This window comes from Sabethes cyaneus, chromosome 2 (genome assembly GCF_943734655.1).
Source record: "Sabethes cyaneus chromosome 2, idSabCyanKW18_F2, whole genome shotgun sequence".
NCBI classification, from domain to species: Eukaryota; Metazoa; Arthropoda; class Insecta; order Diptera; family Culicidae; genus Sabethes; species Sabethes cyaneus.
Window position 1 is genome coordinate 110526274 of NC_071354.1, and position 23271 is coordinate 110549544.

The following is a 23271-nucleotide window of genomic DNA, read 5'->3' on the forward strand; positions in this document are numbered from 1 at the left end:
ATTTCCAAATTAATTCAGTGTCTGTTTTCGAACTGATGAAACCTGAAAGTCGTAGGCGAAATACGTATCTGTCGCGAATAAATATAAATAATAGAATTTAACTTGGAAAAGTTTTCTTCTTTTTTATTTAATTTCAGGTTTCGTATTCTACGTTTCGTTGGCACTAAAATCAGACGACTTTAATGGTAATATTTGTATATTCAATAAAACACTGACATTTTTATTGTTTCATCCATCACTGCGTTCATTTTATACGCCCGTTATTTAATTAGTTGATACTCTTGCACATTATTTTCAATTTATTATGCGGCGCTTCTACAACAAATATTTGGTCTCCATTCTCGTCAAGATAGTGTTCATATACAATCTCACACACTGTTTCGAATCCTTGTGCTCCCATTAATTTTTGTGATATAATTCCGGTGGCGTCTGTCTTTAGTAGCTGAAAATACGAAAATGTTAAAACATTTTATTGTTAATAGAAAATCTATTGACACATTCTTCGCCGTGGATACCTAGTTTTTTTGGGCTGCTGATTTCAAAAATATTATCCGAAATGTAAAATTCAAAACGACCGACCCCAAATAGCGGAGATTATTTGTCAAATTTAATAGTTTTTGGCTTAAATTTCATCTAAAGATGTTTTTCAAAAATGAAACTACAATTTAAAAATTCATTTTGGTCAAAAAATTGCGGACCATCCTATTTTAATTGCTTGATTTTTGGGTCAAATCTTGCACAGTGAGGGCAATAGGTGGCTAGTTTCAAACACGAAATTGGAAGTCTAAAATTCCTAACGGTCGGTTAAAAATTTCGCACGTGTTTTACTGTACTTACTTCGAAAGTTTTACTTAAATGCTGTCCTAGGGTACTTTTTGAGTAAATCTATAAACTAAATATCGAAAATGAAAGTAAGCGTAATATTCTATCAATTTTGTATTAAACAGTTGAGCGTTAAAACTTCATCAAAACAGTTTATTCGGAATAATAATGGCTGAGTAAGCAAAAATTTTCCTTAACCGTATTTGAGATTCTACTAAGACACTCCAAAATCATTCATAGTCAATATTCATAGCACAACAGTGTGATTACATAAGGAAAAATATTTTTTCTGTTGTTGACTCCAAAGTTTCGCATATTCGTAATGAGTTGATCCGTAACAGGTTTCATTTGTTTGCAGTGAGCGTGGCATGAGCTGCTGTATAGCGGTTTTTTTCGAAACCATGTTTTCAAAGTCGGTACCATCAATATCTTATATGGCTCAAACAATTTACTTACTTCTTTTTTTTTTTGTTTGAAAGCGTATAAAATTGATCGATTGATCAATCGAATTTTTTCGATTTTGTAATTCTTGTAGTTTTTAGAGATGGTTAAAAGCTGTTTTTTTAACTTAAAAAAACAGGCTTTTATGTTTGAATAAAAGCTATTTTGTTATGAATTCGAATTTTAAAAGTAGGATGGGTCAAACACGGGATGCAATGCCATTTTAGATTTTTTTTATTACGGCAATCTATAGCACACTTGGTATTTTATTATTTTTTAAAGGTCAACTTCAGAAAGTCGTAAGGGTGGGGGGATGAGGCTCCCATAAGAAAAGAAACTTTATTCCAATTAGAACAGTGATGGCCAAACTGCGGCTCTTGAATATGGTTCTTGCGGCCCGCGGACTGGTTTGGTCGATGGTGGACGGGAACTATAGGTTGCATTTATTAATGTCAGAAGTCATTTCGGGCCGCGGATCTATTGAGGAGATCTGATTTAGCCTGCATTATGCTTATATCGTGGCCACCACTACATTAGAAGATCGCGAGTTAATAATCTGACATCGATTTTCGTATTCAGGCAGATGTAATGAATCCAGCCATGGTACGCGTCGAACAGCGAACTTTATAAATGAACGTTGAACACTTTCTATATACAACAACAATCTTAGTAGTCCCAGACTTGAGGTGCGTAATCCAGAATATTTCGAACCAAAGAGTAGTACAGCCTTGAAAAGGCATATGTCTTCGAAGTTGGAGGCATTCTTTTTAAGGGGGCATAGGGACTAAAAAATCGATTTTTATATTATTATTATTTAAATCGATTATTATTTATATCGAAAGATTAACATTTTGAGCATATATATTTGAAGCCGTTTCGATGAATTCCAAAAAATGACAAAGTTACAGCTATCTGCACCGCGCATGTCTGGAACGATTACACAAGGAATAAAAACTTCTACGCGCCGTTTTTCTCGAAACCAGGTTTTCAAGGTCGGTACCAAAAGTATCTCGGGAACGGCTCAAGCAAGTCACTTGCTTCTTTTTGTTTGAAAACTTATAAAATTATCTAGTCTTTGACCCATGCTATTTTCGATATTGCTATTTATGTATTTTCACGGCTGGCAAAAACGTCTGTCTGCCAGACACACTGTACACGTTTTGCAAAATATTCCTTCTTTTCCCACCCACTGTGCGAAGGTATTACAGCAAAGATTCGCTAATTGGTGGTTCGTTAATTCGTTATTGTATCTCATGGGATAATCTGCTGGACTCAACGTGATGGATTACGTCTAACTTTTTAGCTAGAGGTAATGCGATATATTTGCGTTTTGTCGCTGTTCTTCCAGACGATACAGCCATTGCCAGTTTAACACTAGAAATACCAGCATTTTAAATATACATACCTATTTATACCAAAACCAGTCTAATGACTGGTGGGTAAGAAACGGTTGGTGAACGACTGAATAATGTGCAACACAGACCCCAGTGGTCCTTACCCTCTTATCCAGCAACTTCTATCTCCACCTCCTCGTGGTAGGGTAACCAACCTGTTTTGGACTCCATCTGCAGCTGTACATAATTAACCCTGATTTTGCTGTAAGTGTCCAAATCATGTATAGCGGAAGATGGGATCCAAAATAGGTTGATTACCCGACCAGCCGGAATACGAGCAACCTTAGCGGAGATGTGGTAACTAACCCTGGTTGGTTGGTTGGAAACTAAGGTCGTATACCGACAGGCAAGGAGGCACTGTGTTGTCTCGGCACTATACGATGGCAGCCCCATCATGCGACTCGGTAGCATAGCCCTAGCAAGGCAAGCTTTTTATATCTAAAATATTACGAAAAATCAATAAAATTCAATTTGGAACATTTAGCATGGACAAAGGCGATGAAACAAGGATTTGGAATGGATGCTTCCTACCGGGAACTGTAAAACCAAATTTCGTGGATGGCGACAGAATGTTGCTCGTTCAGTTAGAACCACAAAAGTTCGACATTGTGGCACTACAGGAGATCTGTAGCAAAGGTGGGAATGTGTGGGGTATCCGTGGCGGCAAGGCTCAATTTTGCCAGAACGGTGGAGCAACCAACGAGCTGGGAACGGGCTTCGTAGTGATGAGCAGAATGTAGGATCGCGAGAGGATGTGTGTCTGAGGATAATAGGCCGTTTCTTCAACTATACCATCATAAACGTGCACTGGCCACACGAAGGTAGACCCGACGACGAGAAAAAAGCGTTAGATGTTAGATGGAGGCAAAATACGATAGCTGCTCGCCACGGGATGTCATCGTCATTGGGGACATGAACGCTCAGAAGTACAGGGAAGCAATGTATAGTGATAACGGCCAGCGATGCATTAACTTTGCAGCTTCCCGATACCTGTTGATCAGAAACACATTCTTTCCCTGCATTGATCTACAAAACCACCAGGAGATCACCTGACCAACTAACATTGAACCTAATCGACCATATTCTCATCGAAGGCCGGATTTTCTCGAACATCACCAACGTACGCTCCCTACGGGGTACGGATATCGGCTCTGATCATTACCTAGTAGCAGTACACGTGCGCTCAAAATTATCGACGGTATATACCTTACGACAAAGCCACCCTCCTCGGTTAAACATTCGGTAATTGAACAATCCGCAAGGTGCTGAGAACTACGCGCGGACTACGCGCCTTCTTCTGTGGCCAGGTGCTTCGACCCTCGAAGATAAATGGAGCAGGATACGTTCGGCTATCAGTGAGGCCGCAAAATGCCAGAAGGAGAGGTAGCACCACTATTTCAGGCTAGTGAGGCAATTTCTATGAGAAGGTGAACCGATCTCGTAAAGGATACACACCGAGGCCTGACATGTGTAGGAACGAGCAGGGAAACCTGGCCACAAATGAGCACAAGGTGGTTAGTGAGTGGGGGTAGTTCTTTGATAGGAATCTCAATTGCGATATAGCAAAAGGAAATGGAGCAAAAGTCAACGTAGGAGAGCCTCTAGGCGTTTCGACTCCCGATCTCAAAGAGGTCGGGCGAGAAATCGGTCAGCTGAAGAATAGAACTGCCGAAAAGGACCGACCCTCGACAAAACTCTACAAAAATGGCCATGAACCATTAGGAACGGCACTTCACTGAATAATTTCATGCTTCGGACTCACCGTTCTCCCGAAATGCTACATTTCTTCATAGAATCTTGCACCAGTCATTTTGACTGGTGCTGGTATACATGGCAAAAGCAAAAATTATATCTGTTACTAATATATATAAAGTAAAATTAAGTTCATACGATTTATTCTCTACTTATAGCTACAAAAGTCACAACATCGTCTCTAAAAGCAAATGTTAAATGTTGTAGAAATTTCAAATTGAAATTGCACGACCAGTCAAAATGACTGATCTGGTATATCTAATGTTAAAAACAAACTAGTCATATATCGACAGTCGATTATTAATCCGAATCAACCCACAATTACCCCGCAAAATCAGTCCAATTTTCAACTTTAAAATGCTGTTCCATCAAAGTATAACGCTCAAATACTTAATGTGGTAATATTTTTTATTAAACTGTATCCAATTACGTTCAAAAAAATGTTACTAAATGTTGGAAATATCAATTTGTTTTTGTTTTATGGCGAAAAGTATAAAATAGAAGTGACCGTGTTCAAGACGATCGAGGCACTGCAAACTATTTTTGTTGAGCAGACGTATCCAGAAATAATTCGCAGCGACAATGGGCCACCATTTTCGAGCGAAGATTTTACGACCTATTGTGCGACTAAGAACATCAGGCATGTATGTACCATTCCCTACTGGCCACAGATGAATGGCCTCGTGGAACGTCAGAATCGAGACGTGCTTCGCGCACTTCGGATAGCTAAAGCAACAAATGCGGACTGGCGCAAAGCTGTTCGTGAATACGTGTACATGTACAACACGACCCCTCACTCCGTCACAGGGAAAGCACCCATGGAACTTCTTACCGGACGACCTGTGAAAGATCTGTTTGCCTCCTTGAGAACCGATCCTGCCGGGAACCGGGATGAGAGCGTGCGGGAATACGATGCTATTAAGAAAATGAAGGGGAAATTATACGCTGACCATCGTCGACATGCCAAGTTCTCCGAGATATAAGTTGGCGACGAGGTGATGCTGAAAAACTACGACAACGGGAAATTGGAACCTAACTTCCGTCTCGAGAAATTCAAGGTCACGCAGAAGAACGGGAACGACACAACAGTCGTTAACAAGGATGGAGTAACATTTCGTCGGTGTGTTACCCATCTTAAGAAATGGTCTTCAGAACCGACTCAACCACTAGTCTCACTCCCACATGCATCATCCTCATCGCCTCTTCTTGCAGCGCCAGCCTCACCCGATCAGGACTCGTACCTCGATGCTGAGCGATCCCATTCACCACCACCGGAACCAACGTCATCTAAACGGAAAAACCCAGGGGAGCCAGGTGAAGTTCCTGTAAAGCGCCCTGTGAGAAATAAGAAGCTACCTCGTAGATACGTACAGATTGTCAATGAAGGTGATTACTAATTTTTTTTTTTTGGGTAGGAGTAGGATGTAGAGATCTACAGTGAGTACCCGAGAGCAGAGCTTTGTAGAGTACCAGAGTAGCGAGGGATTTGAGAAGTTTCAGGAAGTAGAGGTTGTACCGTTGAAGCGATAGGTTGGTACCAATAAACGTGCTGCTAAACAAGTAACCCGAACAAGTGTTCTTATTATCGACGGCAGGCTTGGCATACACTTTTCGCCTCGATTTTGCTCTTTTGATTGCATCTCAGCCAAGCAAAATTCGAAAAAGTGATGTATGGGGCATTTGTAGAATTTATTATTATCTTCAATATTGTTGAAGTAAGCATTACTGTGCATTTTGTATTTATGGCGCTATAAGGCTGTTACCCTCTTGGTAGCAAAAAGAGCGCTCTTTTTGCTACCAACGGCATTGCTGCCCTACAGCGCCGTAAATACTAAAGATACAACTTCACTTTCTTCAGCATTATTATAGATAATTACAAGCTCTACAAATGCCCCATATATCACTTTCTGAAATTCTGCTTGGCTGAGGAGCAGTAATCAAAAGAGCAAAATCAAAGCGAAAAGTGTATGCCAAGCCTGATCGACGGAAATCTGAATATTCAATAAATGGTAAGATTTTACACCAGCAAACTCGTCTAACGTAATTGAAGCTTTAAGCACAAGTAAGCGATCATGGCGGCGCCGGCGCTAGTAAATTTGTCGCTTCACGCAAATCTTCAAAATGGCGGCCCAGAATTTAGTCGTAAAAGTAAGGGAGGTTTATTCGGCTAGACATTGCATTTATAATGACGTCAAAATAACAAAAATTGTTTATTTGACGCATTATATGCAGTAGTATGTATATCCGCCTTTAGAATTAAGTTTTGCATCTCATCTAATCAATTCTGCTTTTCATTCCACGTTAATGGCTCCTAACCATAAAACAAATAGTAAAAGCATCGCAATCTGTCGAATACAGCGGAGAGTAACTCTAGAAGATACAGCACAAGCCCTCCCGGCTCGATTATGCTGCTAAAGGAGAAGGAGAAAGTTTTATATTAGCCACTTATTTAGGTAATACACTCAGGTCGCTTTTTACGCGCAGGATACGTCCCGCGTAAATCAAACCGCGTAAATTCCGAAAACCGCGTAAATTCCGAAAACCGCGTAAAAAACCAAAATTTCGCGTAAAAAAACTGTGGATATTAACACTGCGCGAAAAAATAGACGTTTTGAGCACATCCGCGTCAATTCCGAAAACCGCGTAAATTCCGAAAACCGCGTAAATTCCGAAAACCGCGTAAAAATAGTCGCGTAAAAAAACCGCGTATAAAAAACCGCGTAAAAAGCGACTTCAGTGTACTCCAGTTTAATGTAGCGAAATGGAGCCCCTCTCAAAGTGGCGCTCCAATCAGCTGCCTGTTTTGCTTAAGGGAAGCGCCACCCCTGATCACTAGATTACAAGCGAGCGATCACTTATGTCAAACAGCAGAGATGAAGAAAGGCACGTTAGACAGTTAAATGAAAAATTAAGTTTGTAAGCGATTACATTATATCTCACTTGTATACCCAGTCAAACACCGCTGTCAATTTTCACAAAGGCCTTTAGTCATTGTGTTCTATTGTGCTTTCATTTTTTTCGTTTCGGACAGGCAGTTATTGAGTGACATTCTGCAGAATCTGTTCTCTACTTTTCCAAGATAAAAAGCAATTGGTTGTGTAGATGCATAGTAACAGAAGGAAGCAGAAGGAGAAATGAGTCGTCATTGAATCAGTGAATTTCAAAAACAGTTTTATTGTTTGAAACAAAAATCCTTTTTGCCTTTCTACTATATGAAAATATAGTATAAAAGTATAGGAATCACTCGAAAAACCGAAAATCAAAAAAAGCCTAGCGGGACGAATGTCATATACCATTCGACTCAGTTTCGAAAACTGAGCATTTTCTGTGTGTGTGTGTGTGTGTGTGTGTGTGTGTGTGTGTGTGTGTGTGTGTGTGTGTGTGTGTGTGTGTGTGTGTGTGTGTGTGTGTGTGTGTGTGTGTGTGTGTGTGCGTGTGTGTGTGTGTGCGTGTGTGTGTGTGTGCGTGTGTGTGTGCGTGTGTGTGTGTGTGCGTGTGTGTGTGTGTGCGTGTGTGTGTGTGTGCGTGTGTGTGTGTGTGCGTGTGTGTGTGTGTGCGTGTGTGTGTGTGTGCGTGTGTGTGTGTGTGTGTGTATGTGTGTGTGTGTGTGTGTTTTTTTTTTTAACGAGTAGGGAAATCTGCTATCAGACACCTGAAAAGACAGCTCAGGGAGTGGGGTTTGGTATCCCGTGAAGATCGTGGAGATCCAGACCCACTAAAACCCTACTCGAGTCTCCAGCCTCAATCCCCCCTGGAACCACCTTATCGGTATTACTTCAGGGAGGGGCTATTGTGCTTAACGCACGCTCTTAGATAACTACTGGACTATGGTAGTTAGGCTGTTTATTCGCCGTTGATCGGCTTTCCAACGATTTTGTAGCTCAAGTACGATCTGGGTAGCAGCCGCATTGACCGCACCCCAGACGTCCGAGCTAGAACACATCCTTTGGACTAAGTTATCCGGAGTAGTGTCCTGTCCGCTAACTGCCATCATGTTGCTTCTCACGCCCTCGAAACGAGGGCATATGAAGAAAGCATGTTCTGCAGTTTCCTCAACGTCCGCGCATTCAGGACACTCGGGGGACTCCGCATGCCCAAATTTGTGCAGATACTGTCTAAAACAACCATGCCCTGACAGAATCTGTGTCAGGTGGAAGTTGACTTCGCCATGACGCCTGTTGACCCATCCGGATAGTTCCGGGATAAGTCTATGTGTCCACCGGCCTTTTGTGGAATCAGACCATGCCCGCTGCCATGTGATCATCGAGGCCGATCTTGTGGTACTCCGTATGCCTCTAGTTCCACGTTGGTTGAAGCACTCTACGTCCTCGCTGATGATGATACCAATAGGCATCATACCCGCTAAGACGCAGATTGCGTCATGTGAAACTGTGCGGTACGCACTCGCCACTCTTAAGCACATGAGACGATAGGTGCTTTCCAGCTTGGCTAGATAGCTTTTGGTACCTAACGCCGATGACCACACCGGCCCGCCATACCTGAGTATGGACTGGACCACGTTGGCTAAAAGCCTTCGCTTGCTGCCATATACCGCAGAGCTATTAGACATCATACGAGACAATGCCGAAATAGCTGTGGAAGCCTTCTTGCAGGCATAGTCGACGTGGCTCCCGAACTTGAGCTTGTCGTCGACCATGACTCCAAGGAGTTTTAAGAACCGCGTTGACGAAATAGTGCAGTCCCCGACACTGATATTTGCTTGCTGCACCGACTTGCGGTTGTTAACCACGATAACCTCCGTTTTTTGATGCGCTAGGTCCAGTTTCCTGGATCGCATCCAATCTTCAACAATGCTTATAGAGTGAGCAGCCGTCAACTCAACCTCTCTGATAGATTCACCGTAGACTTCCAAGGTGATATCGTCCGCAAAGCCGACAATCGCCACCCCTACCGGAAACTTTAGCTTCAACACCTCGTCATACATGACGTTCCACAACACCGGGCCCAGTATGGAACCTTGCGGAACCCCTGAGGTGATTGGAACGCATTTCTGACCATCCTCCGTGTTGTAGCATAGCACACGATTCTGGAAATAATTTTCCAGAATTCTGTACAGCGACACCGGCACTTGGACGTTCCGAAGCGAGCTGGCTATGGAGTCCCAGCTAGCGCTATTAAACGCATTTCTCACGTCGAGCGTGACAACTGCGCAATAACGAATACCTGTCCTCTTGGGCTGGATTGCCACCTCGGCTGTCTTAGTGACAGACAAGATGGCATCCACCGTAGATTTGCCTTTTCGGAAGCCGAATTGGTTCCTTGACAGACCGTTTGTACCCTCCGTGTACTGTACGAGTCTGTTAAGGATAACCCTCTCCAGCACCTTGCCGGCAGTATCGAGTAGACAGATCGGCCTATATGACGAGGGGACACCCGGAGGTTTTCCCGGCTTCGGCAATAGGACCAGGTTCTGTCGCTTCCATCTGTCCGGGAAGTGGCCAGCTTCCAGGCATCTATTCATTACTGCCCCGAATAATTCGGGAGCCTCTAAAATAGCCGCTTTAATGGCCATATTCGGGATACCGTCTGGCCCCGGTGCCTTGCTCACCTTTAGGGATTTGGCGATATCAATGAGTTCCTCGTTCGTAACCGTCACTTCCTCCCCGACCTCCAAACCGCCGTCGCCCACGTTACTTTGGATGTTCGGCTGGGAGGCCGACCATCCTACGCTATGGTCTGAGATACTGGAACGTCGGCCGTGGGACGACTCAGCGGCCTGGGGCCAGGGCCTTGGCTCGTGGCGCGGAAAGAGGCCCTCGATGATCCGCTCCAGCATCTCTGGCGATTGCTCAGCGGGCGCCATCACACCCTTGGTCTTTGCCATTACGACTCTGTAGGCATCACCCCACGGGTTCGCATTGGCACTAGCACATAACCTTTCAAAGCAGTCTCGTTTACTAGTTTTTATCCCGCTCTTAAGCGCTGCGCGTACAGCAACGAGTGCTACTCGACATTCAGCCCTGCTTTCATCCGAACGAGCTCTTTGCATAATTCTCCTCGCACGAAAGCACGCTCCGCGGAGTTCCGCAATTTCATCTGTCCACCAGTAAGCCGGTGACCTGCCATACCTAGGACGACCTTTCCTAGGCATGGTAGCGTCACATGCTCGCGACAGTACCTCAACCAAATGATCAGCGTTCGGATCGGGCATACCGCGATCACCGCACTCTCTCCGGATCGCTTCCACAAATACTTCGGGATCGAAGTATGATGTCTTCCATCCACGGGTGGTTGGAGTGTTGGCCCTACTCGCCGCCTGCCGCCTCGTTATCTGACCGACACCATAGCGGACCGCCTGGTGGTCACTGTGAGTGTAGCCATTATCTACCCGCCAGTCTCCTATCAGACCAGGACTGCCGAAAGTCACGTCGATGATAGACTCCGCACCGTTCCTACTGAAGGTACTTGTGTTGCCGACGTTGGCCAGATCTACGTTAAGCTTTGCCAGAGCTTCAAGCAGAATCCGACGCCTATGGTTCGTGCGACGACTTCCCCACTCTACCGCCCAAGCGTTAAAGTCGCCCGCCACAACCACTGGCCTTAAACCAGTCAGCACAACTGATACTCGGTCTACCATCCGCGTAAACTGCTCGATAGACCAACTCGGCGGAGCATAACAACTGCAGTAGAACACTCCACCCACTTTGGCAACCGCAAATCCCTCGTCTGCAGTTGACACAACCTCCTGAACCGGGAACCTGCTTGTTGTCCATATAGCCGCCGTCGCAGACCTATCCGAGACCCAGTTGCCGTTTCCGGCAGGGACGCGATATGGATCCGAGACTATGGCAATGTCCATTGCTGACTCAGAAACTGCTTGGTGTAACAGCTGCTGAGCTGTGCTGCAGTGGTTCAGGTTGAGTTGTGTCACTTGCACTATGAACGTGGCTTAGTCGCCGGCGCACCGGCCGGGCACCTTGGACCTCCCGTTACGTGCTTTGCGTCCCGTTTACCGGTGCAGATCAGGCACTTAGGAGGCTCCGCGCAGTCCTTTGCTTTATGGCCAGCACTGCCACATCTCCTGCACAACTGGCTCCTATCTGGCCCCTTGCAGTTCCAGGCTTTATGTCCGTGCTCGAAACACCGGAAGCAAGCTTCCGACTGCTTGGACACGCTCAGTGGGCATACCGACCACCCCACTTTTAGCCTAGCAGCTTTCAGGGCTTTGTTTCCGTCAATCAGCGGAAGTCGTATGGTGGCTACCTGGGTCCCGGCCGGACCCTTGCGTAGGCGAACCGCCTCGGTTGCCACCACCACTCCACTTTGCTCTTTGAGAGCTTGTACGACCTCACGCACTTCGGTGATCTCGTCCAGGTTCTTAAGCTGGAGAGTCACTTCTGGTGTGAGAGCACGTACCTTCACTCCGTCCCCGAGCACTCCTTCCGCTATTGGCTTGTATGCGGAACTCTTCTTTGTGGCGTCCTTCTTTAACTCGAGGATCATATCGCCCGTGCGTGAGCGGCGGATGCTCCGTACGTCCGCGCCCAGATCCTTGAGTAGGGCGTCTCCTCTCATGGCCTTCAGAACCTCCGAGTATTTCGACCCGTCGGTTTTCAGGATAAGAGCGTCGCCCTTCTTCGCTCGCTTTCTTGCCGGTTTAGGTGGAGCAGTTTTTTTACTGGAGCCTCCTCCGCCTTTTCTCTTGGCCCTAACCTCGGTCCACGGGCCACCTGTCTTGGAGCTTCCCGCTGGTTCATCGGTTAGCTCTGCCAACCCGCTAGCCTGAGGGCTTTTACCGATCAGGCGTTTTTTCGGTCCGCCAGGGGTGCTATCCCCCGGGGACTGTCTCGGGCGCTTGGCGGATGCCTTACCGCTGCTGGTAGCGCCTTCCGTAGCCTCCTGGGCCACGTTACGACACTTCGTCAACGGGCAAGCGTCCGTTTGTACTGCCTTCGACGCCTTCACGGTCACCTTCTTAGCCTCTCCTGCACGCGCCACGAGGTCGTTGTGCGTTTTGGTCGCTGCATTCAAGGTTCTCCGAAGCATGAGCAAGCTCTGCTTCAGGTCCTTGGAGAAATTTCCGCGACCTGACGTGAACTCGATTATTACCTCGAGCTGCTGTGACGCTGCTACCACTTTAGGTACAGCATCTCTATTTTTCTCCATCGCCCTGATAAGCGCTGGGCCGCATACCGCTGCCTTTGCCACCCACACTAGCGCTCCTAGTTGCATCCTTCTCCACCCTTGGTGGAGAACGCTGGATGCCTCCTCTAGCGAACGGGTTTTCCACCGTATCCACACTTGTTATATTTTTGATTTTGTCTTCCATAAGAATCCCACGAGTTGAGGGGAAAGAAAAGTCCGCCACATCAGAGCCCCTCATGATGCGGTAAGGGCTGATTACTGTGGAGGGCGCTCTGGTACTCCACAGGCTCCGTTTGAGGCTGAGTATTTATAGAACCCCCCCCACCATTCATCCCTCGGCACGGGTCGCATGACACCTTGGATTAGGGGTTTATCCATTCATGTTTTTACTTTTAGCCATGGATAATAGCTATTAAAACCATCCTCCTTTGGGGGCTTTGGACCCTCTGCTCAGGTTCTCGGTATTTTCAGGTTCATCGAACATGCTTCTACCGAGATCCGTCATTTGCAGGCGGAGAGTTTACACTCAGCCTTCGCATGAGTGCCCCCTTCTCTGTCCGCATACGACCCTAGTTTCCACCGGTTGTCCGATTTCCACTAAGGAGCGTATCCCGGATGGTACCACGAGGAGGTAGAGATAGGAGTTGCTAAATAAGAGGCTGTGGAACTTCGTGATAGTTCTGGAGCGCATTATTCAACCATTTACCATCCAGCATGTATGTGTGTGTGTGTGTGTGTGTATGTGTGTGTGTGTGTGTATGTGTGTGTATGTGTGTGTGTATGTGTGTGTGTGTGTGTGTGTGTGTGTGTGTGTGTGTGTGTGTGTGTGTGTGTGTGTGTGTGTGTGTGTGTGTGTGTGTGTGTGTGTGTGTGTGTGTGTGTGTGTGTGTGTGTGTGTGTGTGTGTGTGTGTGTGTGTGTGTGTGTGTGTGTGTGTGTGTGTGTTTAATTTTAATTTTAATTGTCATTTTCTTTACTTGCTGTTACTCGCAATCGGACGAGCAAAACAAAAAGCGAAGAAAAATATTTGATTTAATCATATAGGTATAGTGGTGTATAGGATTGAAAATGCTAATGAGTTGATTTTCCCAAACAATTTTATACCAATTTCAAACAAATTTTGCGCATCAATAGATGCTTTTCAAATCAATAGATGCTAGAGCTAAGACATTTTATATGAAAAAGAGGAAGAAAGATTACTAATAATTCTGTATGATTTACGAATATGAATAAATATGGGTCCACTCATACCAGCAAAAATAACAAGCGTCGAAAATTATGTCGGTCATATTTTCCATCCTCAAACATGTTTATGGCGCTGCTTTTGTTTCTTTGATCTCATCGTTTCCTAAAACATCTAACGGGCAATATCGTAAAACGATACGATCAAGCTAATGACTATTTTTTCATTTAAGTTTATTCAAAAGAAGCTCAAGTTATGATTTTCATGCAAAAATAATTAACTGAAAGAGCGCCAACTAAGAAAAAGCCAATTTCTCTTTTTCGTTTTTCATATCTAATGCTCTACCCAGTTATTTTTTCAAATTCAGATATTATCTTTTTTGGATAAGGATTTTGAAAAATAAGGAGCGGATATTTAAAAATAGAGCCAAGTTAATTATAGATGTTCCTGAGAAATTAAAAAATAATTATAGCGGCAGTAGAAAGGCTAGGTCACACCGCTAGGTGGATTAATTCGGGTTTTTTGAATATATATTCGCTGTGTCCAGATTGGCAAGAAGAATGCAATAAAGACATTTTTAAAAACAGAGCCCCTGTTTTGGTCCAAAAACTGCTTCCGAAATAGGGTCTGGGGGCGAAATAGTTAATGACTGCTCATTTCCCCTTAACGTATTTTGGTTCAAATTTTCGGACACAAGTTTTCTAAGGTAAATGTCGTGTCGGTTTGTCGGTGCACCGGGACTCGATTACATTTAAATAGTATATAAATGCTTACCTGGAAGCCATTTTCAATAGCTAGTGCTTCGCTTTTCATAATTAATTTTTTCGCTAATCCTTGACCTCGAAACCTACAAAAAATATTGACAAAATTGTGTTTTAAAATTTACTGCAATGAACAAACTTTGAATCCACTGATAAAATCCTTATTTCAAATATTCTGTCAACATTAAATTTATTAAAAAGGTTGATTCGTAAGTTCTGCTCGTACAGAAGCTTAAATATTTTTTTGAAATTTTCATCTTGTACATTGTTTAACTTCTCTATGGAATGTTTTATATCATTATACCCGCTAAGAACGCCATTCAATGCAACTCCGGCAATCTAAAAGTATATAAAATGAAATAAAAATCATATGCTCTTACTGATTGCACAGAGAACAGACCAACAAGTGAAATACAATGTGTAAAACATGATAAGTTCTCCATTTATAAAATCAAGGTGTCGCCACTATCGTAAGATTTAGGGTGTATATGTTGAACCCAACTAGGACGTTTATTTCTTCTGAAACTCAAAAGTTCAATGCATTTCACTAGCCAGTTTCGTATATATTTATCATAAGGTCAGTCATATTTCGCTGGTTAGGCCACCACCAGTTAGTTGGGCCGACTGACAAAAAGGCAAGATTTCACCCGGTGGGAGCATCATTTTGTCTTTCTGCCATTGGCGAACAAATACAAATCTAATGAAACCCATGCGACTCCAACATTTGGCTGTCCGAACCTAGGACAGGACGTGTCAAGTGTCAACCGCGGAGTTGACCCAAAATTGACCCAATTTCTGATTGGCTGAAAGTGACATGCAAGCACAGAACAGAAGTGGAAGTCTGAACGATTCGGCGATCAAAACTGGTAACAGAGTCTTATTTGTTTTTATTTTTCTTTGGGAAAGTTTTCGCATAGAAGCGAATAACAGCAATAGAAGCAGAACCCTCGCTGCCAATCGCATAGCAGCCATAGCAGCTTTCACATGCTTTCGTGTGCATTCAGTAGAATCAATATATATTGAATGCCAGTGTCGCTGCAGTGGTCGTGGTAAACATCACACATTTGAAAATCATTTAATTATATTGTAAGCGCATATGTGTGAGTGCTCGATTCGAAACGGGAATCTGGGGGGACATTGCGATTCTCGTTTCGAGTGATTTTGGTTCGTTTCGCCCATTTGTTTAACGTGGTCGAAACGAACCAAAATCACTCGAAAAGAGAATCGCAATGTCTATATCACCCCTGATTGTCAAACTGAATAGGCAACCCAATAAAAAATCCTTCCTGCATTTCCGTAAATCACGTAGGATAAATCACACGATTTGGTCGTTTCGTGCTATTTCGTCGGCAGGAAAATTTTCTATTAGGCAATTTGACAATGTTGTTCCCGTAACCAAGAAACGAACCAGCAACATGTTTGCCACCAAAATATCCATGAAACACCAGCGACACTGGCATTCTATATATATATATATATATATATATATATATATATATATATATATATATATATATATATATATATACCGTGTACCCCCGTTGGCATGACCTTCTTTAATCTGAACATTTTTAATCTGTACCACCCCGGTGGTATGAATGCGTTCACATTGAAAACCGATCAAGCGTCACACACAATTGAGGTTTTCCGTCAGATTATACCCCTCCTTTTCTTATTTTTTCTCGAAAGTACTCCCAATACGAGTGACAATGGTGCAAAAATATATTTTTTTCGTTGACTCTAGAATTTACTACGATTTTTTAAACAATGCAAATTGCGAGAATGTTGAATTTCTTTTCACCAAATCACGAATGTTGAGTTTTGAAAAATTCGTTTCGGCAGCACTGTTTATCAAAATTTTTAGTTTTTCTGGCAGCATTGCACAACAGATTTTGACATATGTGTATCAGCGGTTGAGCGAAAAGGACAACACGAATGAAAAGCTAATGATTACCTTCTTTTTCGTTTCGTGTGTTGCTTGCCACAAGAGTAAAGAGTGGCACAAATGGTTTCGAAGTGGTGAAAAAAAAGGACACTGGTACAAAAAGGCACGTAATAAATCCGAGAAGTGACGGGTTGAAATATAAGTATTTTATTTTTTCATTTTTACAGTAGTTAGAGGCTCTATTTAAGAAAGTTTCATGTGGGTATCATTTCTAAGAGTCAAAACCTAACATTTACCGAAAAAAAAATTTTTGACGGAAAACCTCTATTGACGTTAAAGTGGACCGGTAGATTAAAAAAAAGCAAAAAATCTTAATGCGTTTTCTCTTGCTCAGGAGCTTTGGCAATATAGTTCATATGCAACTTATCTCTCTCCAGCACTCAAAATAGACCATTTTAGTCTAAACTGTCGAGCCAATTTCGTATTATACAAACCGAACCTTTAGAATTCGCGCATGTTTGAGATGTTTTCAAAACGTTTGTTTTCGTCAAATCAAAACAACAAGTTCATAGGGTGCGCGTCTTGCGCGTGTGTGGAAATGAATAGAGTTACCAAATATTCAGATTAAAAATGAACTCGCCCAATCTGAACGAGCTGTTTTTCATATTAGCGGGGGTTGAGTGTATATTGATTATACTGCGCATTCGTATGCGTTCGTGTGTTTTCGTGGAAAAAAGTGACTCGCTACCGCCAGGTTCGCTAGTATCTGTAGAAAGTAGCATGTACGTGTTTGGATTTCTACTTCCACTTCTGTTCTGTGATGCAACCGTTGACTGAAAAATATAACGCGGATTCGCTTTCAGTGTTGCTGAAATTCATTAGTTGCAATACGAATATGTGTTATTTATTATTTCCGAATTTTAATTTCTTTTGTATTCTGTAGTTCTATGCTTGGTTCTATGTTAGTTTTGATTGTACACGAATTTTAATTTTCAAAACGAAATGCAAAACATGATTTTAGTCGCATAAACTGAGTCGTATCTCGGAGCTGTTGTTCGGCAAACAAAATGATTCTTAAAATAATATGTGCAGGCAACAGTGGCGTAGAGTGTATCAAAGAATGTTCAATCAGAATGGCGGTCATAATGAAAAAAAGAGTAAGAAGCGAGATGGCACGTCCTGTCCTAGGTCCGAACTAGGAAAATAATGATCAGTTACAATTTTTCACAGGACGGATATCCACACAAAAGCATCTTTCATTTAAATCTCAGTAAAATGTAATATTAAGTAATATTGTATGTAAGTCTACTTGCTTGACGAAATAAATCAAATGGATATTGGGTATGAAATGGGGTGGGCAACTAGGAAGTTGATGATGGTTAGCGAAGCTGGGGAGAACTTCTGCAAACTCCCGATTATTCCTATTAGAAAGCTGTATATTCAACATTCTACAATCTTTTTATCCTACTGGGTTACCTTGTCTTCGCAATTTCTGCGGCTTAAGTTAGCTTTCTCAGCCGCACGTTGCACAGTGATTTTATTCGCGATAAAATAACAATTTATATTGAACATTATTCCACTTTTCATGTTTTCTTACGCTTACATTGTGTTATTATTTGATTAATCTAATTTTCTTAGAACTTGTTGCTTTTTACTTATAAAATTAAAAACATGTTAATTTTATCTTTTCTTCACTTCTAACAGTAAAATCAATTTATATATAGAATGCCAGTGTCGCTGTTTTTCTTCAGGACTCATCGTGGTAAACAGTAGAATCAATATATATAGAATGCCAGTGTCGCTGTTTTACTACGGGACTCATTGTGGTAAACATGATGCTAACAATCTGTATCAAATCTGTGAATCGGGAACTTCATTGTCAAAGTTGCTCATTGTTATTTATCTGTTCTTTATCTGTGCGCTCGTTGGTGCGGTCATCAGTGCGCTCATCGCTGTGTTTTCATGCCAGTGAAATGTTTTTTAACGTTCTTTTTCTTTCCGTCCGGATGAATTGAATCCCACAACTGCGCCCTTTTGCACCGATTTTTTCAGAAATTTGCAGCAAGCGAAGTTTCCAATCACATTACTTGGCAGTCATATTTGAAATTTTAAACTGGTTGTCAAAGTTTGACAATGAGATTCCTTTTTGATGAATCTCAGGAACACACACATAAGCATATATACTGTAAATACATTATCTGAACAAGTGTGATGTTTACCACGCGCACTGCAGCGACACTGGCATTCTATATATATTGATTATACTTGGTAAACATGATGCTAACAATCTGTATCAAGTCTGTGAATCGGGAACTTTATTGTCAAAGTTGCTCATTGTTATTTATCTGTTCTTCATCTGTGCGCTGGTTGGTGCTGCCATCAGTGCGCTCATCACTGTGTTTTCCGTGTTTTCATGCCAGTGAAATGTTTTTAACTCTTCTTTTTCTTTTCGTCTGGATGAACTGAATCTCATAACTGCGTCCTTTTGCACCGATTTTTTCAGAAATTTGAAGACAGCGAAGTTTACAATCACATTACTTGGCAGCCATATTTGAAATTTTAAACTGGTTGTCAAAGTTTGACAATGAGATTCCTCTTTTGATCTAGGACAGGACGTGCCATCTGGCTTCTTACTCTTCTTTTCATTATGGCCGCCATCCCGATTGAATATTCTTTGTACACTCTGCACCACTGTTGCCTGCACATATTGTTTTAAGAATAACTTCGTTTGCCGAAAATCAGCTCCCGAATACGCCACAGTTAATGCGACCAAAATCATGTTTTGCATTTTATTTTGAATATTAAAATTCGTGTACAAACAAAACTAATATAAAACCAAGCATAGAACTACAGAATACAAAAGAAATTAAAATTCGGAAATAATAACTTATTGACGTATTCCCACTAATGAATTTCAGCAACATTGAAAGCGACACCGCGTTATATTTTCCAGTCAACGGTTGCTCGTTACTTTCAGCCAATCAGAAATTGGGTCAATTTTGGGTCAACGCCGCGGTTGACACTTGGCACGTCCTGTCCTAGCTTTTGATAAATCTCAGACACACACATATGCATATAATGTAAATACATCATTTGAACATTATGTGATGTTTACCACGCGCACTGCAGCGACACTGGCATTCTATATATATTGATTATACTCTTCTAACGACTTGTTCAGCAAAAGGTTAACTAGTCAATGACCGTTGCTCTGCTAATGTCGTTTATTAGTGGTTCCTTACGTGGTTATACGAAGTGGCCGTTTCTGGCTCGCTTTTTGAAAACCTGCAAAGGCCTAAAACGTTGTTCGAGAGCAAATTCGTCGTAGTTGCGACCAAGAGAAATGGCAGTTGAGCTGACTCCGTCGAATTTTAAAATGGATCTGGATATGAAACCGTTTAAAAAACTACAAGGTATACAGCCCTAAGGGTTGTACGGAAGGGCAACGTAGGACTATATCAGATCATTAGATCAAAGACTAATGTAAACTGTATTTCTGGCATATGTATGTTTATAAGAATCAGTGAGGGCCATTGTTTAAGTGAATGTTTAAAAGAGAAGGGCGAAATATTCAGATTCAATTCTTCATTGAATGCAATGGTGGCCTTGAAAATACGTGGATGGGGGTTCATAAGTACAACGCCTGCAACCATTGAGACATACATAGAAGATTTCTTTTAGAAATCACTTGTGTGCATCATAAAGATAGAAATAGTAATGAATGACCAGCCCACAGATTATTGTATTAAATATGATTATGCGTAGCTTGACATGTTTCAATAATCTTGCTTTAAATCGCCCGTAGATTTTTGCCATGTGCCCAGTAAATGAACTTTATGTGCCAAACGGTTACCATTTATGTGTTTTTAAAATTTATCTTTAAAATTTGCACATACTATTCATATGCATATAATTTTGATGTGTACTTCTGGGTGGATTGCGTTTATATGTGGCACATAATAATCATAAGGATTTTTATATGGAAATGTTCCATTAGTTATGTGCGGATTATTTTGAGTGTCCATTTCCGAAATTTAACGGGAAACTAGCAGTCATTAACTTTTCGTCGGAGAACCCAATTTCGGAAGCAGTTTGTGGGCCCAAAAGCGGGGTTCTGTTTATAAAAATGTAAATACTGCATTCTTCTTGCAAATATGAACACAGCGAATAAATTTTCATGAAGAGAATTTTTGTTTCAAACAAAACAAACTGCTTTTGAAATTGGCAGAATCGATGACGACTAATTTCACCTTAACCTTCTGTTCATGTTCGACGAAATTCGCAGCCTGCTGTTAGAGTAGGGTAATTTGGGGAAATTTGGACACCCTAAGCAAATCACTTATTATCCCAAAATCTATGCATCAAAATTCAAAAAAGTGTAATCGTATACTGAGATTTACTTGCTGTCTGTTTACCAGCGGAGTTTAACAATTGTATCTAGCTTAGTTTCGGTAAAATATGTTAAAATAAAAATTACGATTTTATGGCATCAAAATTTTCAGGGATTAGCGCCGAGTGTCTCAAAAATCCCATATTTTAATTTGAATCTGAGTATGAGGGGAAATGATCAGAGAAATATTTCATTCAGTTTGTTCTCAAACACATCGAAACCCGATTATTAAAAACCCTTTGTTGCTAATGGTTCCTTTGGCGATCCGTTATAGGCGGGATTGCAAATACTCTCAAATACTCAAAATCTATTCTTGATTGCCTATAATGGTCTTTTCGGTAGATTCCTGTTTTAACATCACATGCCCATCATGAAAAGTTTGTTAAATCACTGGAAAAACCTTAAACCTATATAGAGCATAAAAAATACATCTGGTGACGTTTTGAGCAGTTGTTTTGTTTACGTTTACATTTGGCAACACCTGTCAAAGTTAAGCCCCATTTTGTTACGTTAATAATGGTGTAAGAAGATAAGGAAGAAGTTGAGAATAATGTGAAAACAGAGAAGCTGGTACTTTCAGAGATAATTCACCTATGTCCATGTTACCCCAGATGTCCAAATCACCCCTAACGATCCTGCGAGGCTAGTGTTACGATCCTGTTGACTCTAACGGCCTCTCCTAGTCGAGATTCGATGTGACGACTGGCTTGTTAGGCCAGCATCGTACCTCGCGGTCAACTGGGACTGGGAGGTTATGTTAGCAATGTGAAAATTTCCATTCTATGCGATCCTGAACATCAAAAAGTTTTCAGAAGTATAGGAATGAAATTTGCCTTTGCTTATATACTCTGCTGTAGAGAAACAAACTCGTAAATATTTTTTTTAAATCCCACTCCAGAGCGTACAAAACGAAAGACCTAACTTAGGCAACAATATGATGCATTTTAAAGTAGTAGATAAAGTATTGGCGGATATCGTCGTTGTTTTATTGTGCACAATTCTTCATTTATTTCTAACAACCCTGGTAGTCTGTTCTCTGTGCTGATAAGTATACTTTTCCGTCTTGCGAAATCGCCATAATACTAATATTATCTTTCAGTGTAGATAAACTATGTTGTTCGAGTAGGAAGTGGCCTTGGCCTGGACGGGTTAACTTCACAGCTTTATTTAAAGGTTCATCAGCGAAGAAAGTTTGCCGTAGGTGATCAATTACATTACTATAATGCTTATCTGTTATAATTTCCAGACGGATGTTGTGGTTTTTACTGTCCAGCATAATTGTTCTGTGAAAAGTAATTGATTAAATAGTTATTTATAATTTAATTATACAACAACAGAGAATTTTCTATTTTTAATACGGTTGCCATCCTTTACTTTGTCTGACTAACGGTTGATGTAACTTTTCACTTTGAAACAAATAACTCATGATTGATTTTTCGAATTTCAAAACTATTTTATTGTTTAATATGGATATTATTAACTGTCTTTTATTTGGCAAAAACAATTTAAAGAATACCATTTCGAGAAGATATTTTGTTATTTTTTCATTCATTTATTTTATTGAAAACATGTTTTTATCTCAGTGTTTCAGCAGGAGTATCAGTACTTTGGGATTCAAAATGGCGGCTTCCGGTTTCCTGATAATGGCCGGAAATAAACAGAGTCATTCAAAATCCCCACAAGACGTTTGATTGTTTTCAAAGTTTCTTTGTTTGGAAAGTATATTTTCGCAACTAGATATTCTCTGAGAATCTCATTACTGATAACATTGTTTCATAGACCACACTATTGCTATTCATGCTGATCCGTTCGCGCAGTTTGAAAATGTTTTTATAGCTCACTATGTAAGTGTTGATTAAAATGTTTTTAAGTTAAGTTGTTAAGTTGCACAATAAACGTTAATTTTCATCAGTATGTGACTTAGACTTCAATAAGACAGAAATGTGCGTAATTTGAATGAAGAGCATAAAAGTATCCAAAGTTTGAATCAAAACCTAGCTGCGCCTTATTAGTACTTTTTCATATAAAACACGATTTTATCGTTATTCTCAACATTTTTCAGTGAAAATTCAAGCTGCTAAACTGCATAAGTAGATGAAATTATAATAGGAGATTGTCCTCGGTTGTGAAACATCCATCATTTGTGACGTATTTATTAAGCTAGCACAACCATGTTATTACCAACGTCTCATCTGATTGAATATCTGATTAAGCAAACAACAATAAGAACACAGCTTATGGACTGTTTTGAAGGAAATGTGTTCGAGGTATACAGCCCTAAGGGTTGTACGAAAGGGTGACGTAGGACTATATCGGATCATCAGATCAAAGACTAATGTAAACTGCATTTCTGGCATATGTATGTTTATAAGAATCTGTGAGCGCCATTGTTTAAGTGAATGTTTAAAAGAGAAGAGCGAAATATTCAGATTCAATTCTTCAATTCTTCACTTCTTAATGCAATGGTGGCTTTGAAAATACGTGACCGGGGGTTCATAAGTACAACGCCTGCAACCTTTGAGACATAGAAATTTCGGT

General features: G+C 41.5%; 1 protein-coding gene across 1 annotated transcript; it reads right to left on the reverse strand.

Moving 5' to 3' along the window:
* Positions 1-268: 268 nt before the first annotated feature.
* LOC128735868 (uncharacterized) lies at positions 269-22159 on the reverse strand. Its single transcript, XM_053830352.1, has 5 exons — positions 22122-22159; positions 21788-22016; positions 14598-14797; positions 14472-14544; positions 269-442 (listed from the first exon to the last, which is right to left on the reverse strand). Exons 1-5 carry the CDS (start codon positions 22157-22159, stop codon positions 269-271), a joined length of 714 nt encoding a protein of 237 aa, XP_053686327.1.
* Positions 22160-23271: the final 1112 nt, after the last annotated feature.

What these genes read in the sequence shown, in the direction of transcription:
- LOC128735868 (XM_053830352.1), bottom strand. Translation starts at nt 22,159, where the DNA reads ATGAGTTATTTGTTTCAAAGTGAAAAGTTACATCAACC. An exon ending in CGATTTCGCAAGACGGAAAA is followed by an intron (nt 14,798 to 21,787) that starts GTATACTTATCA and finishes ATATACTTTTAG; the next exon opens with ATTGCCGGAGTTGCATTGAA. An exon ending in ATTTTATCAGTGGATTCAAA is followed by an intron (nt 14,545 to 14,597) that starts GTTTGTTCATTG and finishes TATTTTTTGTAG; the next exon opens with GTTTCGAGGTCAAGGATTAG.